Here is a 23556-nt window from a genome sequence, read left to right on the forward strand (position 1 = left end):
AATATTTATAAACTAATAATACACATGTATAATAATATAGATGTATTTCATAAAAATATCTAATATGACTATCACGGGAACCAATCTGTGTTTGCGAACTTTGTCAGAAAACTCCTAATCATGAGAAATGTTGTGTTAAGAATAGAGCATTTCGCGGTATAGATATCAATCGTCAATATTTCGAAGAAGCGTAACATTTTTTTTATTATATGTCGGTTTATATGTTCTATATGTAGAATGAAATTATTAAGAAGTGACATCACTTATTATATTTTATTAAATGTATTTAAATAATATATATGCGCGCATATAGAAAGATCTAAAATATTTCGTTATAAATATCCCTTCTAATACTATAAAACGATCAAGAAGTAAACTTCCTTCTTCTTTCATACAGGAGATATTTCTGTGCACTATTTACCTTTCTATTAATCCAATTGCAATTAATCCATATTACGTAGAATACACTTGCGTTTCAGGAATTTCACGTATAATCTTATCTTTTATATCATTTTCAACATATAAATGTAGGTGTTTTCTTTGTAGCTAGCCACAACCCGAAGATACTATTTGGGATCATTTCCAACCAAACACTCAACAACTACAGTACTACAGTTTATTAAGTAAGGTTATTTTTATTATATGTCTTCTTATTTCTCGTGTCGTTTATTTAAAACGCTTCTTCATAAATATATACAAATAGAGTATAAAGTACGTTACAAAATAACTTTTGTAAAATATTTAATGCGTGTTATTTGAAGAGTAAAATAGCTTCAGTGTATAATATATTTGATCCTATACATTGCATACATGTATTCTTAGGTAAATAAATTTCTCTTATTCGTTATTTATAGAATCTATAGAATTCCAATTTACATTTAATAGTCTGACTATTACTAAAAACTAAATTTAATTTGTTACATATTCTCATTGTAACGATGATGAAAATATTTTATAAAGTGTAATTATTTTAATATCATGTATTATATCTATACATTTTTTATTTCACGTAGTTAAGCTGAAAAAAGTATTTCACTTCCAATTCGTATGCTTGATTCTATTACTATTTAAAGTTTGTCAGATTTCTCAGCGTTTATTTTGTTACTCATGCGCAATTCTTCTTCGAACCTAACTTCAAGGATGTGCGTTTTAAACTATGGATTAATCGATCTGTCGAACACTGCGATTCATCGAATTTTGGGCAGTTTTTAACACAGTGCTTACTACACAGCACAGCGTACGCAGTAGTGCAAGTGTGCACAGATGAAGTGAATGTATATTTATTGTTCCAAAAAGGTGTCAACAGGTACTGGTATATTATACAGGAAATGTGCTATTTGTGCAACGCTTGCTATTTGATAATTTTCCTATTATGGATTATTTATGTTTTTATTTCATTGACTCAGATAAATTTTTTGACAGCATATGTACATGAATCATACGTATTTATATACTCATAATGTGTTTCATCAAATGACAAATATGTAATACTAACTTCCGTGATGCGAGATAGAAAGGAGACATCACTAAGTAGGTCAGGGTCACTGTTGATAATATTCCTTCTAAAATGTTATCGAGCGATTATGTTGTTTCCTTACGTAACAAGCAAACTTTCAAATTTGAAATTACTATTGATAAATGCATAAGAAATACTCTTCAGGTCTAAATCGATAATTTTAAGCCTTTCTCCATTCTCCATTAAAGTAAGGGCATGTGGTAAAAAGAAGGAATTGCAATTTTTACTAAATTTTTTATATGTCGTGTATTAAATCAATTCTTCTAACATCTAAAGAAAATTATTTTAGAGGTCGTTCGAACACTGTCATTAACCGCTGTATAAGTGAATAATGCACGAAGTATAGATCTATTACGTTTAATACAATTTTCTAATCCGTATTACGTTCGTAAGTGACAAAGAATTTGTTTCTCATTCAATTGTTCATTTCCTTCGTATTTGAATAGAAAGAATATAGAATTTTATGACTATATGTTACATGCACGTAAGAAATTTTTGAACGAATATCCTTTCATCGTTTCATTTTGTAAGTAATTATATTTATTTATATATATCATGTTTATACGTAAATAGTTAAGTATTAAGGAAAATTAATCAATTTGATGTAGCGTTACTTACATGATATTTGAAAAATAACGTTTTAATTAACTGAATTGGAAAATGAAATTAGTTAAAATATTAATATAAGTAACAACAGTTCAATTTCATGCGAAAAATTTGCATTTTTCATGGAATTTCTGTTTCTTTAATCAACAATATAGTTATTTATAATTATACGATATTGATTTCTGTAATCAAGTTTCAAATAATCAAGTGGTGAAAACCGCACGCATTCGGTGACGATACGAATATCGTAGCGTTTCTTTATAATTTGAGCAAATCTGCTATTAAACATGTCACAATCTAAATAATTGTAATAAGGCACATTATGTTTTGTTGGTAGATTGGTTATATTGATCTCTAAGGTATGATTTTAATTATTGTTAAATCATTATTTCCACTGCGCTTACATGCTATTATTAGTCGTGTTGAAAATAATAAGTCTATTACGATACATATTCACGTATGTGAATAATGCTCGGATTCTGCTCGGTGAGATTTACGGGGAACGTTATCTTCGTCTCTATATATGTCATGTATGTATAGTGCTTGATACGCGAGAAGTTGCCATAATTAAATTTAGAATTTTTTATATGCTTATTTTTATCAATAGAAACTTTGAATATTTAATAATGACAAAAATACTATAAATAATATAAATATTTAATAAGTAATTAACATTTAAATTAATAATTTTTTAACAATACAGTATCTTTTTTGTCTTGTTTCATTTAATCTAAGTCTATTACAATGAGCAATTAATATTGTTTATTTCACCTAAAACAATGTATATACTATAAGTTAATTTACGTAATTAACGGTATAGGTTGTATATATGGTTGTATCAGACAAAAAACATGAGGTGTAAATTTATACGTATCCAATCCGCATACGAAATTATTAATATTCGAACCTCCTTTGAAACGGAATAACTTTCTTTAAAACTGAAACAAACGACTTGAGCTTTTTTGAAAAATTAGAAGGGTTAGTTTACAAGGTGACGCGTACAAAATTTTTGTAAATGTTGCTGTTAGTCGAAATAAATAAAAAATTGTAAAGATCACTATGAAAATAGGAAATATGCGATAATTACATAAATAACGAGTTGGTATCTAATATGTGACGAATATATTTGTCGATTCTATTAAAAATGAAATAAATTTATCTCAATCGCGAAAATATGTATTGATTGATAATAAATTTAATTTTTAATGTTAAAAATTTTTGAAAGCAATACTTAATCATAGAGTTTTTAATTTTTACAAATAATATATATACATACTTCTTATATGTAAAGATAATAATATTATTATATAAAATAATATTATATGTAATGCATATATCAAATTTCATAACTATTTTGCCAGTTTTTAATAATAATTTTTTACTAAATTTTGTTTAGTAATAAGAAGTTTCTGGTTGGTGGCTCTTGCCCTAATAACAATGTCAGAGGCAGAGGAAAATGTTGAGACATTGCGCTCCGTTGTGGAAGGTGCAAATCAATTTAGTTCCTCATTCTTCCAGGTAAAATAGTGCAATTTAAAATTTATTCCAAACACTACTTTATGAAATGCTTATTTATCCCGCAAATGATTGAAGATGAATAAATTATATAGATGCAAATTATTTTCAGACCGTTGTAAAACATAATCCTGGCAACCTTATTACGTCTCCTCTAAGTGAAGCTATTGTTCTTGCTATGATTGCTTTTGGAGCTCGTGAAAACACAGAAGCTCAGTTTAGAAATGTACTTCATCTACCAACGTCACAGAGTCTTGCCACATCTGGTTATCAATCACTTGTTGATTATCTCAAGGTAGGTATCTCTCTCAACCTCTTGCTTTTATTAATTTAATGTATAGTATAAATTGTAAATTTATTAATATAAAATAATAAATGCATTATTCTACTCTATATAATATTTTTTTTATGTTTTAATGTAGAATGTGCGATACAATAAATTGGCTGTTGGATATAAACCCTTCTTTTCAAAAGGTTTGGGATTGAAAGGAAGTTACAAAGATTTAATTGAAGTTTATTTCCGCTCTAATACTTCAACGCTGAACTTTGCTGAAAATACGGAAACTGCAAATTTGATTAATGCTTGGGCCGAATTAAATACAGATCATGCTATTAAAGAGCTTATAACTGCTGGTTTGTATATGTTTATTTTATTTATTAAAATATAAAGAAAATGCTGTAGAAATTTTCGATTGAATGCATTATAGCTTCTGTATTTCTAACCACATTATGTCGTTTTATGTTATTATTAATGTTGTTTTGTAAACAGATATGCTAAATGACGCGACTAAATTAGTACTTGTCAACGCAGTATATTTTAAAGGCCAATGGAAAAAACGTTTCGACTCTGATTTGACGCGCGATAAGCCATTTCATATTAGTAAAGTTGAAGTAAAAAATGTTCCTACCATGTATGCATATGGTTATTACAAATACGGAGAACTTCCAGATTTAAATGCTAGATTCGTTGTAATACCATACGAGGTAAGCTTAGAAGGAAAAAGTCAATAATGTATAAAAAGAAGCTGCTTCTGTGGAAAACTTAATCAAATAAATCTTCTAGGGTGGCGAATTGAGTATGGTCATAATTCTTCCAAATGAGATTGATGGTTTGTCCGATGTTGAGAAAAAATTACAAAATACAAATTTAACAAACATTCTAAGTCAAGGATATGAGGCACTACTGAAATTATGGTTACCAAAGTTCAAGGTGGAAAGTATGCTTGAACTCAATGATGTCTTAAAAGAGGTATATATATAAAGTGTAATTCATGTAGAGATAACTATTTTTCATGTTTCAACTCCTATTTTATGTAGATGGGTTTGACTGATGCATTTACTTCTCGCGCTAATTTTTCTGGGATTGCTGACAAAAATTTGTACATTAATGATGTATTACAAAAGGCATGCATTAAAGTAAATGAAGAAGGAAGCGACTACAGTCCTATAATTGGTAAGTGAAGAAACGTTCTATGTTATGCAGTTTATATTTAAATGACGAAAGATATCACTTTACACATGTAGGAGATATGAAAATATTCAAAAAATAATGTAATATTATACAAAAATTATTTTTTTATTTATTTCATACTGCTCTGGTTTCTAATCTAATCATATTTTCTACAAGGTGATAGTATAACATCCTTAGCAAACTAAGAAAAGAAACAGAAAACAAAAATCTTCTTTGATTATCTTTGACTCTGAATTTTCACCACTGTTGTATAAAGTTACTCCTCTGCCTTTCTCCATTCCCTTTTTCTCTACACCAGTCCAATATATTTTTTGTTGTACTTGGAATCAGTTATCCTCCACTACCTTCCTTCCCTCTTTTTATACAGCCTTCTCGATCACTTTTCAGATTATCTCTTTATATTCCTTCTCAGTTTTCTCTTTGCTTTTTCCTTCCTTCCAATTTCCAATCCTCCAGCCTGCTCTTCCTCTCCTTCTCCCTCTTACTTCTTTTCTTCGCTATATTCTACCACTATCCTGTTCTCTGACTCTCTTACCCATTCTTTATGACTTAAAGCATTTTTCACTGTCCTGATGTGCAGTTCCACATTGTGTGTTTCTTCATTAGTATATAATTCGGTATGCTTCTACCTAAACCTAAGATTCATTTCATATATTTTCTTTGGATTCAATATATCCTTTCATCTGCCTGTCGCCTCCAGATTTCCACCCCACAGAAAAGTGCACTTTGTACTAACGAACCAAACATTTTCAGTAGTTTTTCAAAAGATACTAAATTTATTTATGTCAATAATAATATTCACTATAGAGAGTTGTTGAATAATTTGGAAATATAAAAATGACATATGAATAAAAATAGAAGAACTGAGAAAATTAAAGTAATACAGTTAATATTATAACAATATCATGTTATTATATATGATATACTAGAAGATAAGTATACAAAAACACATAAATTTATCACATAAAATGACAGTATTTTGCTTGGTTTCAATTTTTGCTTAATTTATGATTCTTTTGAGCTTTTGAATAGTTTGGAGAGAATGATTGTTAGTATTATTATTTCATATTTTAATATTTCAGTCTAATTAATAAAAATTTGCATGTATGTTCCTCCTAATTTTTTGCAAGCTATGTGTATTCATTTTCTCTGTATAAGTTTAAATCCATTACATCAAAAAATATATATCTATACCGTGTTTATGTGTGTACACAATAGTTCAAAATGCTTCCTCATGTTTGGTTTGCTGCATGAAATATTATACTTTCTGTTATTTCTAAATGTACAGTTCTTTGCATTAATATTTAATTGTCTGTTATTATGTGCTGTCACATGTTTATGTTGCATATTAGTTTATTTTATACAATATCTTAATCATTTAATGAAAAGTAATATTAAGATACTATATATAGAGAAGCTAAGTATATGAGGCGAATAGGCCGTGATAGTTTAGTTGCTAGATGTAGATGTTGCTGCTGGGGTAGTGCTGTATTATTCTTCTCATTTCTTGGGTCGTGGAAGAAAAATCGGACTCCGGTCGCCGAGATTTGAACCTGAGTCCAGAACGTTCGTAATCGAATCATAACTATTACAATTATTAACAAAATCACATAAATCGAAAATAGAAAAGGAGGGAGAAAGACGGACGAATTTAGTGAAGAGGAATTTGGTTGAAATGTTATTCTTCTAATTGATAATAGCATACAATTTTTTTCAATAGAAATGGAGATTGAGGCCCTCTTGTTTCCTTCCCTAGAAGAGTTTCGAGTAAATGGACCACTCTTTTATGCAATTACATCACGGGATGACAACGTAGTTCTCTTCAAAGGCCACGTCATCGACTGCGAGACAACTGCGTGATTTCCTTGATTATGTTATATGTTTTTATTTCGGTCAATTACTTTGTCTATTCTTGTCAAGAACTATACGTACTATCAATTTCTCCGCTCTTTTTCCTTTCTTCATATTCACTCTAATATAGCAAAATCTTCTATATTATGAGTTTAATGGTTTTCCAATCATGTCATTTCGCTCACCATAATTTTGATATAATAACATAGCACATTGTAGTGATCCAATTCTTCCTCTATTTATTTCGTGCTTGTGGCTCAAATGAATAATTCAGTATTAATTACTTGTGGCAGGTCTCAGTGTAAGGCCTCTTTCGAGCATTTGGTCACCGCCGAAGCCCATTGAGTTCCACGTCAATCGACCATTCCTGTCGATTGTTAAATACGACAATGTGATTTTGTTCTTAGCGAATATCGTATCTGTATCGTAATTTCGTTTCTTTTACCTTGAAAATTAAATTGATAACATATCGACTTTACACTGTATAATGGATCTCTACGTCTTTCCCATTTTTTTACGGTATTAAACATGTAATTACGGATTAACAGCATACACCATATCGTGGATTATTCTGCCAATCTCTGCAATTTTAAATATATCCTACATATTTTCCCTTTTTTAAGCAACTTCTTTAAAACAATAATAATTTCCATAAAATTTGTTTCAGAACGGTACAACGCACTTCAGCTTCATCTTCCCACACACGCCCTAGATTTGATAATCAACCGACCATTTTACTACAGTATTTATAAAAGGATATCTAAGGATCACGATATGATAATTTTATTCAATGGACACATTACTAATCCTTAAAATACATTATTTTTATATTTGTATGGGATAGAGATTATATATGGATATAAGATTGTTAGGTAAATTCCATTCAAGGTGGAAAGGGAAAAATTAAAAAAATAGATAAAATGCATACTGAAATTATTGTCGCCTCTCATTCATCTCACGGTTTTCGATGATTTTTGAATATGTTACAGAAATTAACATTTCCTACCGCAGTGAATTCTCTCTATAGTTGTCTTTTTTTTTTTCTTATTTAATTTGTACTTTACAATTTGTCCAACTGGACATTTGATAAATTATAATTGTGCGTGCGCGATATACTGGGTAATACGATATACTGATATTTTCCTTAAGTTCATTGTTCACAAAATTGACTATATCTGATTAAATTCTTAAATCGGGAATATTTTGATTCGTGAGAAAATGTGTAATTCCAACGTTTGGGACGGCCACCTGGTCTTCGTCACCCTTCGTTGTGGGGAGAGAAAGAATTAACAATTAAGAGTGCCATAAATCAAAACTTCACCAGTATGCCTCGACGTCTCCCACTTGCAAGAGCACGGGCTAATAGGTTTCGATGTTTGTTCACGGCTGCAACGTCGACAGTAGTCTGTTATTCTTTGCGCAATTGTCAACGTGAACGAACGTCGAACTGAAACCACCCGAGAATTGATAATCTCAACGTAGCTATGTCTCACAACCCTTTGTTTTTATTATTTTAACGTATAGTATAAGTTATAAATTCGTTAATATAAAATAACAAATGTATTGTTTTACGTTACATGATACCTTTTACATGTTTTAACCGTTTGAGTCCCAAGCAGCGGGATCACACTGTTTAGATTTGGTGTCGAAAAGTCCCAGTATATTTGGACGCTACGGACGACTGATTGTATTTTGTATTTCATTGTTATCTTCCCAATAATTTGTATTGAACGAAACTTGAAATATTTATAAACTAATAATACACATGTATAATAATATAGATGTATTTCATAAAAATATCTAATATGACTATCACGGGAACCAATCTGTGTTTGCGAACTTTGTCAGAAAACTCCTAATCATGAGAAATGTTGTGTTAAGAATAGAGCATTTCGCGGTATAGATATCAATCGTCAATATTTCGAAGAAGCGTAACATTTTTTTTATTATATGTCGGTTTATATGTTCTATATGTAGAATGAAATTATTAAGAAGTGACATCACTTATTATATTTTATTAAATGTATTTAAATAATATATATGCGCGCATATAGAAAGATCTAAAATATTTCGTTATAAATATCCCTTCTAATACTATAAAACGATCAAGAAGTAAACTTCCTTCTTCTTTCATACAGGAGATATTTCTGTGCACTATTTACCTTTCTATTAATCCAATTGCAATTAATCCATATTACGTAGAATACACTTGCGTTTCAGGAATTTCACGTATAATCTTATCTTTTATATCATTTTCAACATATAAATGTAGGTGTTTTCTTTGTAGCTAGCCACAACCCGAAGATACTATTTGGGATCATTTCCAACCAAACACTCAACAACTACAGTACTACAGTTTATTAAGTAAGGTTATTTTTATTATATGTCTTCTTATTTCTCGTGTCGTTTATTTAAAACGCTTCTTCATAAATATATACAAATAGAGTATAAAGTACGTTACAAAATAACTTTTGTAAAATATTTAATGCGTGTTATTTGAAGAGTAAAATAGCTTCAGTGTATAATATATTTGATCCTATACATTGCATACATGTATTCTTAGGTAAATAAATTTCTCTTATTCGTTATTTATAGAATCTATAGAATTCCAATTTACATTTAATAGTCTGACTATTACTAAAAACTAAATTTAATTTGTTACATATTCTCATTGTAACGATGATGAAAATATTTTATAAAGTGTAATTATTTTAATATCATGTATTATATCTATACATTTTTTATTTCACGTAGTTAAGCTGAAAAAAGTATTTCACTTCCAATTCGTATGCTTGATTCTATTACTATTTAAAGTTTGTCAGATTTCTCAGCGTTTATTTTGTTACTCATGCGCAATTCTTCTTCGAACCTAACTTCAAGGATGTGCGTTTTAAACTATGGATTAATCGATCTGTCGAACACTGCGATTCATCGAATTTTGGGCAGTTTTTAACACAGTGCTTACTACACAGCACAGCGTACGCAGTAGTGCAAGTGTGCACAGATGAAGTGAATGTATATTTATTGTTCCAAAAAGGTGTCAACAGGTACTGGTATATTATACAGGAAATGTGCTATTTGTGCAACGCTTGCTATTTGATAATTTTCCTATTATGGATTATTTATGTTTTTATTTCATTGACTCAGATAAATTTTTTGACAGCATATGTACATGAATCATACGTATTTATATACTCATAATGTGTTTCATCAAATGACAAATATGTAATACTAACTTCCGTGATGCGAGATAGAAAGGAGACATCACTAAGTAGGTCAGGGTCACTGTTGATAATATTCCTTCTAAAATGTTATCGAGCGATTATGTTGTTTCCTTACGTAACAAGCAAACTTTCAAATTTGAAATTACTATTGATAAATGCATAAGAAATACTCTTCAGGTCTAAATCGATAATTTTAAGCCTTTCTCCATTCTCCATTAAAGTAAGGGCATGTGGTAAAAAGAAGTTTTATTTTCTTCATAATTTAATTTGCTCAGATTTGTAATGAAATAAGAAACTAATATTTTGTACCTTAATTACTTCAATGATCAATTTCGAAACACGCCATTCAGAATCCATCATTATAGTCTAATAACAACATTACGTGCCTATGTTTTTTTCTTCTACTAGCACATGTAGGAGAATCTACACATGCATATTATTCTCAGAATATTTTTGTCACTTACATACTGGTAGAGCGGACTCTAATTAGCGATACCTCGTAATTCATGCGTAGGTCTCGCATCTAACGTAAACACCGATCGAAATAAGTCGCTGGTAGAAAACCTAAGTCGTCGCTATTCTAGAAATATTTTCATAGAACTCATGCAAATATGAAATTTTTATTATACATTCAAATTTCAACTCGGTAATTTTTTGAAACTATAAAAAAAATACATTGTACCCTACTGCAAAACAACAAAAGCGTCAAAATTTGTTTCTTCCGTAGAATTGGAATTTTGACAAGTATCTTATAAAAGAACGAATAGAATTCCAAGAAAGTAATTGCAACATATACACAAATGACTTTTAAATAATACATCACATTTTAAAAATTATTCGAATGAACAAACAGAATTTGCGTAAAATCACTGGTTACAGAGAAGACATATAATAGATGTTTGTAAATATTTATGTTAACAGCAATTTAATGATGTTTGTTGGATAATATGGGGAAATCCACATTTTTTCCGATAATAATAGTCGCAATATCATTGCCCTGTTTATGTTTGTAATATCAAGCCCATTTGGGATGTAAAGTGGAATACCAGTGAGATTTAAAATTCATGTTTGTTTGATCTGTTCGATCATACGGACGATCGAATGCGTACTTCGTGATTGGCTGTCCGTGCGTTACCGATCCTTGATAGGTTCGCTCTGTCCACTGCCGGGGCTTTCCTGAGATTATTTTTATCGTGTTTTTATATTTGTTCAGACGTTTCCTCTTGCAGTTTGCGTTTAACTTTAGAAGAGGATTAACAAGTAAAACAAGCCGACCGCGACTATGCGTATATGTGAGTAAGTTTATATATGTGTACTTGACAATGCAGGTTATTGCAAATCTCGTCTCTGATTATACCGAGTATACACAATTTCTCATCGGTAGTTCATGGAAATTAATTAACAATTACTTAAACCTCCATCTCCGAGTAATTATTTTTCCTTATATATCTTCGATCTTCGTGATTTCTACATTCACATCAACGGGTGTTATTAAACAAGCAAACCAGTTTATTTATTTCAGAAATACATACTTCAAAAAGATACTTTATTGTTATTTTCGATATTTCTGCAGCAGTCCTGACTGATAATTTCTTCGAACTTTTGGCCTTAACATTTTTACAGTGCCACAGTACTAACTATGATGTTAAGTCTTCTACTACGTTTATGTCTTTTATAGCATATTTCTTAATAATATTTAATATAGACTTATTGCTTCTTATAGATACTTTTGTTGCATGTATGTTAAGCATTTCACTGCATGAAAGGTATATATAGAGTGTCAGGCCACAGGTTTCCAAAAATTTAAGATACGATTATTGACGTTGAAAATCAAGAAAAAAATTGCGCTTTCGGCTTTATTTTTGAGTTATCGTTAAATAAAAATGGGCCAATATATCCTTGCAAATGAGGAAGCCTCTTTACGCGGACGAAAAGTGGTCAGCCTAAGCAGCGGCGCGCAACCACCTAATGATATTTCCTACTATAGAGGATTAATGTTGCCTCTAATCCTTTGCTGCTACTAGTGTCCATAGCAAAAGGACACTCGCACGGCAATTGTCTTGGCCGCGAGTAGCCACAAAAATGCAATAAATTACAATAGATGTTGGACGTTTATTTGTAAACAGAGCATGCCTCTTCACTCCAAATTCTGCTGTATTGTGTCTTTATGTTTCTCCAGTAGTAAGAGTCGAAGGGATTTAAATCTGAAGACCGAGCAGGTCAAGGCACAGGTCCTTTTCAACTTATCCACCTGTTTCCAAAGCAGCCGAACCAGTACTGTTGGTAGAATAAGGTGGTGCACCATCTTGCATAAGCCATTTCTGAATGCGTGTGGATTTTCACTTGCCCAGAAATATTCGTTACGTATATTTGTCACTCCACATTTATTAAATGTTCCCTCTTCCGTAAATAATATCCTCGCGGGAAAATTGGAAATGCGTTGGATTGTCCAACTTATCCATTTGTAAAAATTTGTCTTCATCAATTTTCACGAATATAGTGCAGTATTCTATCTCCCAGTTTCACATACCACGCGCACTGCACACACTATACATCCAAGTAACACTCTAACTTGATATTTTCAGTTCTTCCAAAACTGTGCTACCTTTTTGCTTCAAAATACCTAAAACATGACTATGTAGCAATACAGAAATTATATCGAAAGAAATATTTACTATACTCTTCGCCAATGCTTTCACTATCTTCGTATGACACGGAATTATCCAGGAATTGCAATGACGTTTTAGAAGTTCTTTTTGAAAACAAGGGTATGGTGATAAGGAAGCGAGCAAGCTGTGCATCAGATGTGTTTAAAGAAAGCGGAGACCTATTTTGCACTATCTTCAAACATTACATAGCAAGAGAATTATTATTAAGATTTACGATACAATCTATTTTCCCAATTTGTAATAACAATTTGTTACTAAATTGTTTTAGTAAGAAGAAGTTTCTGGTTGGTGGCTCTTGCCCTAATAACAATGTCAGAGGCAGAGAAAAATATTGAGGCACTGCGTTCCGTTGTGGAAGGTGCAAATCAATTTAGTTCTCCATTTTTCCAGGTAAAATAGTGCAATTTAAAATTTATTACAAATACTACTTTATGAAATGCTTATTTATCCTGCAAATGATTGAAGATAAATAGACTATAGAGATGCAAATTGTTTTCAGACTGTTGTAAAACACAATTCTGGCAACCTTATAACGTCCCCTCTAAGCGTAGGTGTTGTTCTTGCTATGGCTGGTTACGGAGCTCGTGGAAACACAAAAACACAGTTCAGAAATGTACTTCATCTACCAACATCAGATAGTCTTGTCGTATCTGGTTATCAGTCACTTATTGATGATCTCAATGTAGGTATCTCCGCTAACCAATTACTTTAAATTTATTAATATAAAATGATAAATGTATAATTTTACGCTATCTGATATTTTTTACATGTTCTAATGTAGAGTATTAAAGACAATAAACTGACTGTTGCAAATAAAATCTTCGTAGCAGCAAGATTAAATTTGAGACCGAGTTACAAACATTTAACAGAAGTTTACTTCCGCTCTGTTTCTCAATTGGTAAACTTTGCGCGAAATAAAGAAGCTGCAAATATGATTAATAGTTGGGTCGAACAAAGTACAAATAATCTCATTAAAGATCTTATAAGTGCTGGTTTGTATACGTTTATTTTATTCATTACGATGTAAAGGCAATACTATAGAAAATATAGATCGAATGCATTATAACTTCAATATGGCCAATCATACTATGAGGTTTTATGTTGTTATGAATGTTCTTTGTAAACAGAAATGCTAGATGACACGACAGGGTTAGTACTTGTCAATGCAATATATTTTAAAGGCCAATGGAAGGATAAGTTCGACCCTACGTTGACGAGCGATATGCCATTTCATACTAGTAAAGTTGAAGTGAAAAATGTTCCTACAATGTATAGACAAGGTAATTACAAATATGGAAATCTTCCAGATTTAAATGCTAAATTCGTTGTAATACCATACAAGGTAAGTTTTGAAGAAAAAGGCATTAATGTATAAAAAGAAGCTTCTTCTTTGTAAAACTTTGTGAAATATGAAAAGAAGCAATTAAATTTTCTAGGGTGACGAATTGAATATGATCATAATTCTTCCAAATGAAATTGATGGTTTGTCTGATGTTGAGAAAAAATTACAAAATACAAATCTAACGAACATTCTAAGTCAAGGATATGAGGAAGAAATGGAATTATGGTTACCAAAGTTCAAGGTGGAAAGTATGCTTGAACTCAATGATGTCTTAAAAGAGGTATATATATATATATAAAGTATAATTCATGTATAGATGACTATTTTTTATATTTTAATTCCTATTCTACGTAGATGGGTTTGACTGATGCGTTTACTAATGCTGACTTTTCTGATATTGCTGATGGTGCAAATTTGCGTATCAGTGATGTTATACAAAAGGCATACATTGAAGTGAATGAAGAGGGAAGCGAAGCTGCTGGTGCTACTGGTAAATGAATAAACATTCTATGTTATGCAATTTATTTCTAAATTAAGTAGAATATCACTTTGTGCAAGTACTAGGTATGAAAATATTTAAAAAGTAATGTAATATGACAAGAATTTCTTTTTTATTTATTTCATACTATTCTTGCTTAGTGTTATAATAGTAATATCATAGTAATATAATAATTCTAATAATACCTTTTCCCACGAGAAATGTGTTGCATTCACTTTAAATTTGGATTACATTGCTCTAAAGCCAGATAAAGCGTATTACCTTTCCCACTCCAGTGATGAGAATCGTTCGACCATTTTTCAATTTCAATCAAAATATCGTAATGTATTACGTATCCTGAAATCGTTAGTTATTACAAGTAATATTAATGTAACTATTGCTACCATAACACTAAAGCACCGATTTCGATGATTTTTGGATATGTTGTAAAATTCAGCATTTTCTACAATATTTTCGTATACCAGGAAGAGATGGAATCTATTATTTCACGGAATATTCGCAAAATGCAGCAGATGTCATTGTATTTTGTTTCTGTGTATAGCTATGCATTTGTGACAGCGTACGCGCTAGTATCGTTTGATGTTGGCCGCCTTATAGCGGCTGGATTATATGATTCCCAACCCAAATCTATATAAATTATAAACAAGAATCAAGCAGTAAGTTCGCCTCAGAGGCCATTTTATCCGGTCGATGAAATGAAATGAAAACTGACACTGTGCGGCGGTTACATGTATAGGAAAAAACTATTCAGAATCGTTTCCCTATGATACATTAAGATATCCTAGAAATTATAGAGATTCAGTTCGATCTGTACATTTGCTAAAACGGTATTAAAAAAGCTTATATAAAATTTGTTCCAGGAGTGGTGCTTATATATTACTCGTATCCCATTTGCACTCCAATGAAAATAGATAGGCCGTTCTATTATGCTATTTATAAAAGCCAAGCAGAAAATCGAGACATCGTAATGCTATTCAGTGGACACGTTAAGGATCCTTAAAAACATTATTCTGTGGTTCTGTGAACAAACCCAAAGTCTAAGGACAGTAATGTCATAATTGCAATATCATGTTAATGTGATAATTATTTTGTATACTCCGTAGTTATAAGCATTTTAATAATATCTTGTGTCGTAATAAATGTATTTTATTCGCTTCTAATTTGCATTATTTTACACTTTCGTCAACAATATATATATATATATACAGGGTGCGCCGTTAGAATCCGGACAAAAGAAGTTTTGTGCAGAAAGTTGTTTATTTAAGTCAATACACAAAAACACATGAAAATGTTGTTATATCTCATTTAAAGGGTCCTTGCTGAGAACTTTTATTCTATGTAACCACCCTCTGCCTCTATGACCTGCTCTATTCTTGCTCTAAAGCGCGAGCACGCTGACTTCAACTGGTCGCGTTTAATTGTCGCGAATTCTGACTCGATAGCAGCTCGTAGGGAGTTGACGTTGGGGTGCCTGCATTTATTAGTTTGTCTCTCGATAACGCCCCACACGTAATAGTCCAATGGGTTTAGGTCGGGACTGTTAGGAGGCCAGAAATCTTTCGACCAAAACATGTCCACATTGTCAGAGAGCCAATTTTGAACAAGATGACTTGTGTGAGCAGGTGCGCCATCTTGTTGAAATAAATACGGCCTTCCAGAAGCCGTAATTTCCATCCACGGCTTTATTACTGTCTTCAGGACCTCCAAATAAACCTCCTTTGTGATTCTTTCGCCTTTTTGGAAGAAGTGCGGAGGCATGACGTCGCCCTCACTTGAGACAACGCTCAAAACGTGAACACTTGCTGGAAATTTGGTTTTGCCCACAACAGGAACATCTTCGAGATTGTGGGCCAGCCAACGGTCGTTCCTCCGATTCACTTTGGCATCCACCCGGCGCGAAGACTTTCTATAATCGCCGCTCTTCTATCGTATTCCGGGTTTTGCTTAACGAGTTCTGTCATTTTGAGGTTATAGAAGACTTATTGACATATTTAACTAACTTCAGAGTCAATCAGCACAAACATCTGAATTCTAATATGGTGGGAACTACAAATTGAATTCTGTCCGAATTCTAACGGCGCACCCTGTATATAGATACATAAAGATATTTATAGATAAAAATGATGTAAAGAGATGTTGCATATACCTTTAATATCGTAAAAATGAGAAAGAGGGAGTTTATAAATATGTATTGTTTTTACATTATCCAAAATATTTCCTGTAATAGGAAAATTTTCCTTTAGTATTGTTCCTCTTTCTTTTTCTTTCTCTCGTGTTTCCTTACGTAACAAACAAACTTATAAATTTGAAGTTACTATTGATAAATACATAAGAAATACTCTTCAGGTCTAAATCGATAATTTTGAGCCTTTCTTCGTTGATTAAAGTAAGGACATGTGGTAAAAAAAATTTTATTTCCTTTATAATTTAATTTGCTCAGATTTTTAATAAAATAAAAAACTAATATTTTGTACTTTAATTACTTAAATGATCAATTTCAAAACATGGTGTATATAATTTATCATTATAGACTAATAACAATATTACGTACCTATCTTTGTGTGTTTTCTATTAACACGTCCAAGTGAATCTACACATACATATTATTCCCAGAATATTTCAGTCATTTCTCTACTGTTAGAGCGTATAGAATTCTAAACAGCTTTATCGATAATCCTAATTCATGCATAGGTCACGCATTTAACGTACACATCGATAGAAATAAGTCGCTGGTAAGACACCTAAAACGTTGCTGTACCATAAATATTTCGATGTAAATAAGCGATTTTTACTATACGTTCAAGTTTTAATACAATATTGTTTTAAAACCATAATAAAAATATATTGCACTGTAATGCAAAATAATAAAAAAATCAAAATTTGTTTCTTCCATAGAATTGGAATTTTGACAAGTATCTTATAGAACAATGAATAGAAATCAAAGAAAGAAATTACAACTTTTACACAAATGACTTTCAAATAATACATCACATTTTTGAAAATTATTCAAATGAACAAACAGAGTTTGCGTAAAATTACTGGTTACAGAGAAGACATGTAATAGATATATGTAAATATTTACATTAACAGTATATTGATGTTTGTTAGAAAATATGGGAAAACCCACATTTTTTCTGACAATATTAGTCGCGATAACATTGCCTTGTTTATGTTTGTATCATCCTATAATGTTTATTTGGTATATAGAGTCGAATACCAATGGAATTTATTAAAATTCATGTTTGTTGGGTCTGTGCGAACATACAAATAATCACATACTTCGTGATTGGCTACTTGTTCGTTACCGATCCTTGGTAGGTTCGCTCTGTTCACTGCCAGGGCTTTCCTGAAGTTGTTTATCGCGTTTTCATATTCGTTCAGACGTTTCTTCTTACAGTCTGTATTTAACTTTTGAAGAGAATTGATCAATAAAACGAGCGGATCGTCACCATGCGTATATGTGAGTAAACTTTTGTATCGGTATTTAACAACACAGGTTATCATGGATCTCTTTATTATACCGATTTTAATTGTACCGTTAACTTAGATTATACCGAGTATACACAATTTCTCTTCGGTAGTTAATGCAAATCCATTAATAATCATTTAAAGCTTCCTCTCCAAGTAATTATTTTCCTTTTGTATCTTCAATCTTCGTGATTTTTATATTCACATCAACGGTTGTTATTACAACAAGCAAACGAGTTTATTGCGTTTCGAAAATACGTACTTCAAAAAGATACTTTGTTGTAACTTTCGGGATTCCTTCAGTAGGACTGAAATGCTGTCTGTGAGTCTGAAGACTAGAGTGATGACCTCTTCGACCTTTTAGCCTTAACATTTTTACAATGCAAAAATACTTCCCAATAATAATGTTTAGTCGTTTACCAGTTTATTTCTTTTGTAGCATATTTCTTAAAGGTACTAAATAAAAATTTATTGCTCTTTCTATATATTTTTTTGGGTCTATGTTAGATATTTCATTGCGTAGAAGCTATACACAGGGTGTTCCGCTACAGGTTTCCGAATATTTCAGGCGTGATTTTTGACGCCTGGGTATATTTCTATTGGGATATCTTTCGGCATATAAACTTCACACTTTTGTGCTATTGCTGTCCGCTGCAACAAAAATACATGTTTAAAAATTCTGCAAATGTATATATTTTGTAATAAATATGGCGATATAAATAATGAACGACGCAAAGTATTGCTATACTGCATACAACACTCACAACGCGCACTGCACATCCAAATAACATTCTAACTTGATATTGATATTTTCAGTTCTCTAAAACCTGAGTGTTGACCGTCAGAATGATTTTGTTCTTCCAAAACTGTGCTACCTTTTTGCTTCAAAATACCTAAAACATGACTATGTAGCAATACAGAAATTATATCGAAAGAAATATTTACTATACTCTTCGCCAATGCTTTCACTATCTTCGTATGACACGGAATTATCCAGGAATTGCAATGACGTTTTAGAAGTTCTTTTTGAAAACAAGGGTATGGTGATGAGGAAGCGAGCGAGCTGTGCACCAGATGTGTTTAAAGAAAGCGGAGACCTATTTTGCACTATCTTCAAACCTTACATAGCAAAAGATTTATTATTAAGATTTACAATACAATCTATTTTGCCTGTTTTTAATAATAATTTGTTACTAAATTGTTTTAGTAATAAAAAGTTTCTGGCTGGTGGCTCTTGCCCTAATAACAATGTCAGCGGCAGAGAAAAATGTTGAGGCACTGCGCTCCGTTGTGGAAGGTGCAAATCAATTTAGTTCTTCATTTTTCCAGGTAAAATAGTGAAATTTAAAATTTATTGTAAAAGCTGTTTATGAAATGTTTATTTATGTTGCAGATGATTGAAAATAAATAAACTATAGAGATGCAAATTATTTTCAGATTCTTGTAAAAGACAATCCTGGCAACCTTATAACGTCCCCTTTAAGTGCAAGTATTGTTCTTGCTATGACTGCTTGTGGAGCTCGTGGAAACACAGCAGCCCAATTTAGAAATGTACTTCATCTACCAACATCAGAGAGTGCTATTACATCTGGTTATCAGTTACTTATTGATAATCTCAACGTAGGTATCTCTCTCAACCTTTTGCATTTATTAATTTAATGTATAGTATAAATTGTATATTTATTAATATAAAATAACAAATGCATTATTCTACGCTGTATAATATTATTTTCATGTTTTAATGTAGAATGTGAAAGACAATAAATTGGCTATTGCAAATAAAGCCTTCATAGCAGCAGATTTAAATGTGAAACCAAGTTACAAAGATTTAACTGAAGTTTATTTCCGCTCTGCTTCTCAATTGGTAAACTTTGCTCGAAATAGAGAAGCCGCAAATATTATTAATAGTTGGGTCGAACAACATACAAATAATCTCATTAAAGATCTTATAAGTGCTGGTTTGTATATGTTTATTTTATTCATTACGATGTAAAGACAATACTATAGAAAATTTAGATCGAATGCATTATAACTTCAATATGGCCAATCATACTATGAGGTTTTATGTTGTTATGAATGTTTTTTGTAAACAGAAGCCCTAAGTGATGCAACAAAGTTAGTACTTGTCAATGCAATATATTTTAAAGGCCAATGGAAGGATAAGTTCGACCCTACGTTGACGAGCGATATGCCATTTCATACTAGTAAAGTTGAAGTGAAAAATGTTCCTACAATGTATAGACAAGGTAATTACAAATATGGAGACCTTCCAGATTTAAATGCTAAATTCGTTGTAATACCATACAAGGTAAGTTTTGAAGAAAAAAGCACTAATGTATAAAAAGGAGCTGCTTCTTTGTAAACCTTTGTGAAATACAAAAAGAAGCTAATATATCTTCTAGGGTAACGAATTCAGTATGGTCATAATTCTTCCAAACGAAATTGATGGTTTGTCTGATGTTCAGAAAAAATTAGAAAATACAAATTTAGCGAACATTTTAAGTCAAGGATATGAGGGAAAAGTGAAATTATGGTTACCAAAGTTCAAGATGCAACGTATGTTTGAACTTAATAGTGTCTTAAAAAAGGTATATATGTATATATAAAGTGTAATTCATGTACAGATAACTATTTTTTATATTTTAATTCCTATTCTACGTAGATGGGTTTGACTGATGCGTTTACTAATGCTGACTTTTCTGATATTGCTGATGGTGCAAATTTGCGTATCAGTGATGTTATACAAAAGGCATACATTGAAGTGAATGAAGAAGGAAGCGAAGCTGCTGCTGCTACTGGTAAGTGAATAAACATTCTATGTTATGCAGTTCATACTTAAATTAAGCAGAATATCACTTTGTGCAAGTACTAGGTATAAAAATATTCAAAAAGTAATGTAATATGTCAAGAAGATCTTTTTTCATTTATTTCATACTGCTTTTACTTTGTGGCTACAGAATCACTTCAGCCGTCTCTACATCACTACTTATGCTAATTCTATATCTAACGATATTTTCTATGAGATGATGACATAATATACTTAGGAAACTAAAAAAGAAAACGAAAATAAAAATCTTCGTTACAACTTTGTCACTGATAAGATTGAAATTAATTAAAAGTATGATTAATTGCATGTTAATTAGCATGATTAATTTGCATTAAAGAGCATGCGTAGCCAATTACAAGGCGCTGGTATCCTGATTAATTTTTTTTTATTTCGCTGCTTTATAAGTTGGAATACAGTTATCTAACTGTATGCATTGTTGATTATGTATTTACATTAACCATATGCGTATTTGTACACTTGAGAGAACAAGATTCTTCGTAATATTATAATGCAATTGACCTTTGATCCAATCTAATTTCGTGGTAAAAGCCGAAAAATTTTTAAATCATGAATACTTTGCCTTATCGAATCTTATACTCTTGTAGAGGTTTTTTCACATAATGAGATTTGGCTTTATTTACATTTCATTTTTACATATTTTATATTTTATATTCACTTTACACATATTTTATATTTTATATTCACTTTACACATATTTTATATTTTATATTCACTTTACACATATTTTATATAATCGTCCATGTATGTTTATGTGTGTGTGTATATAATTTACGTTATGAGGACTTTTAAAAAATTAAGTCAGAATTAAAAAGTAAGGAATCATTAAGCTAAAAAGGCAGAGTATTCATTGAATTATCACAGTTCCACCAACCTGTGTAATTTGTACCTAATGATTTTGTGATATAGAATTGATATACGGAAAGTTCCATTTTGTTCTTACAAATCAACATAATCAAAAAAAGAATTCATTTAATAATTTAATATAATATAGTTAATTTTGTAGACAAAATGTAGCAGCTTCCTTAATAAATGTCATGTTTTGTAATAAACTTCCAATCTTAACACGTTCTTTATCATCATCCAAGGAAGTAGTAGCTTTGCACATTTAAAATATCAATATTTGAATAAGGATCCGTCACAGATATGCGATAGTGAACCTTGAGTCCTGGGTAGCTCTTCGTGCCATTACGCATGTATGTATGTTTGACGATAGCGAACGTGTAAATATCTGCTTCACATCGCTCCTCTTGCTCTATTATTGTTCCTTAAAAATTATGTTCCTATAATATATTTTTAATTAATATGTAATAACATATTAATATATAATTGTATTCATACACTCTAATATGATGTTTGACGTAATTTTGTTTCAGCTGTCATTGGGTCAATCAGAATGAGTGATATAATGAGTGATCCTATACAGGAATTCAAAATTGATCAGCCATTCCTTTATTATATCATAAAAACTATAAATGATGAAAAAGATATTAGCTTATCATTATTCTGCGGTTCTGTTATCGAACCTGAAATCTAAGAACAATAATAACATAATAGTAATATCATAGTAATATAATAATTAATTCGTGTGTTCCGTAGTTATAAGCTTTTTAGTAATACCCTTTTCAACAATAACTGTGTTGCGCTCACTTCCAATTTGGATTATTTTATCCTTATGCCACAAATAATCATAACTTAAAGTTATATATATGTTTCGAAAAATAAATAAAAAAAAAATAAATTGTCCATATTCTCCTTTTTTTAAACAACTCTTTTTAGACAAGAACAATTTACATAAAATTTGTTCCAGCAATATTCTTTATTCCTGTTAGTTTTCATATTCCTCCTCTACTCCGATGATGAGGATCCGTCGATCATTTTTCTACGGTGTTTATAAAAACCAAATTGAAAATCAAGACATAGTAATGTTATTCATAGTAATATATTATTTTGATATAATCCTGATAGGCGAAAGCCATTAAAAGTAGGAAAGAAAGAATTAAATAAATAGATAAAATAAATACGGGAATTATTGATACCTTAATCGCCCTATGGCTTTCAGTGATTTTTGTATATATTGCAGAAATCAACGTTTCCCACTGCAGTGAATTCTGCTTACAACTGTGCATCCGTGACAGCATATGCCAGTATTGGTTACTGGCCGCTTGATGGCGGCTAGATTAATTACCACCTAACCCAAACATAAATAAAACTATATACAAAAGAGAAGAATTAGGTTTGGGTTAGACGTTATTTTATTCGGCTAACAACCAATATTAGTACATACGCTGCTAGGGATTTACAATTATAGGCTGAATTCAATGTACTGGTACCGGCTGCTTTTTGCGAATATATCGGAAACTAAAACCAACTGCCGGTTGTGCTATATAGGAAAAAATTGTTCAAAATTTAGTTTCTATAACATATTTCAAAATCACCGAAATCGGAAAGGACAGAACATTTGTACAAGTTCTTATATGTATTAGTTTTTCATAATTTGTATATGAATTTGTAAACAACATATGGCAAATATATAATGCGTGTGTAGTC

The 23556-nt window shown here is 31.0% G+C and overlaps 1 protein-coding gene and 2 long non-coding RNA genes across 3 annotated transcripts; 2 read left to right on the forward strand and 1 right to left on the reverse strand.

Moving 5' to 3' along the window:
- The first annotated feature begins 1257 nt into the window (after nt 1–1257).
- On the forward strand, nt 1258–22658 carry LOC132907100 (uncharacterized). Its single transcript, XM_060959857.1, has 16 exons — nt 1258–1306; nt 3519–3640; nt 3750–3932; nt 13634–13844; nt 13980–14194; nt 14289–14474; nt 14549–14684; nt 15554–15690; nt 18132–18153; nt 19369–19490; nt 19599–19781; nt 19909–20119; nt 20255–20469; nt 20564–20749; nt 20824–20959; nt 22383–22658. Exons 1-16 carry the CDS (start codon nt 1273–1275, stop codon nt 22541–22543), a joined length of 2460 nt encoding a protein of 819 aa, XP_060815840.1. The 5' UTR covers nt 1258–1272; the 3' UTR covers nt 22544–22658.
- LOC132906862 (uncharacterized) lies at nt 5995–7412 on the reverse strand. Its single transcript, XR_009658049.1, has 2 exons — nt 6814–7412; nt 5995–6661 (listed from the first exon to the last, which is right to left on the reverse strand). It is a non-coding gene; the product is annotated as an uncharacterized LOC132906862 (long non-coding RNA).
- Nucleotides 11482–13181, forward strand: LOC132906864 (uncharacterized). The gene is made up of 2 exons (XR_009658051.1): nt 11482–12542; nt 12769–13181. It is a non-coding gene; the product is annotated as an uncharacterized LOC132906864 (long non-coding RNA).
- Nucleotides 22659–23556: the final 898 nt, after the last annotated feature.

This window comes from Bombus pascuorum, chromosome 5, assembly GCF_905332965.1.
Source record: "Bombus pascuorum chromosome 5, iyBomPasc1.1, whole genome shotgun sequence".
Classification (NCBI taxonomy): Eukaryota; Metazoa; Arthropoda; class Insecta; order Hymenoptera; family Apidae; genus Bombus; species Bombus pascuorum.

Bases quoted from the DNA above. Each gene is read 5' to 3' on its own strand.
- LOC132907100 (XM_060959857.1), top strand. From the start codon at position 1,273: ATGTATATTTATTGTTCCAAAAAGGTGTCAACAG. The intron at 3,933-13,633 runs GTAGGTATCTCT...GTTCTAATGTAG, and splicing joins CACTTGTTGATTATCTCAAG to AGTATTAAAGACAATAAACT. The intron at 14,195-14,288 runs GTAAGTTTTGAA...TAAATTTTCTAG, and splicing joins TCGTTGTAATACCATACAAG to GGTGACGAATTGAATATGAT.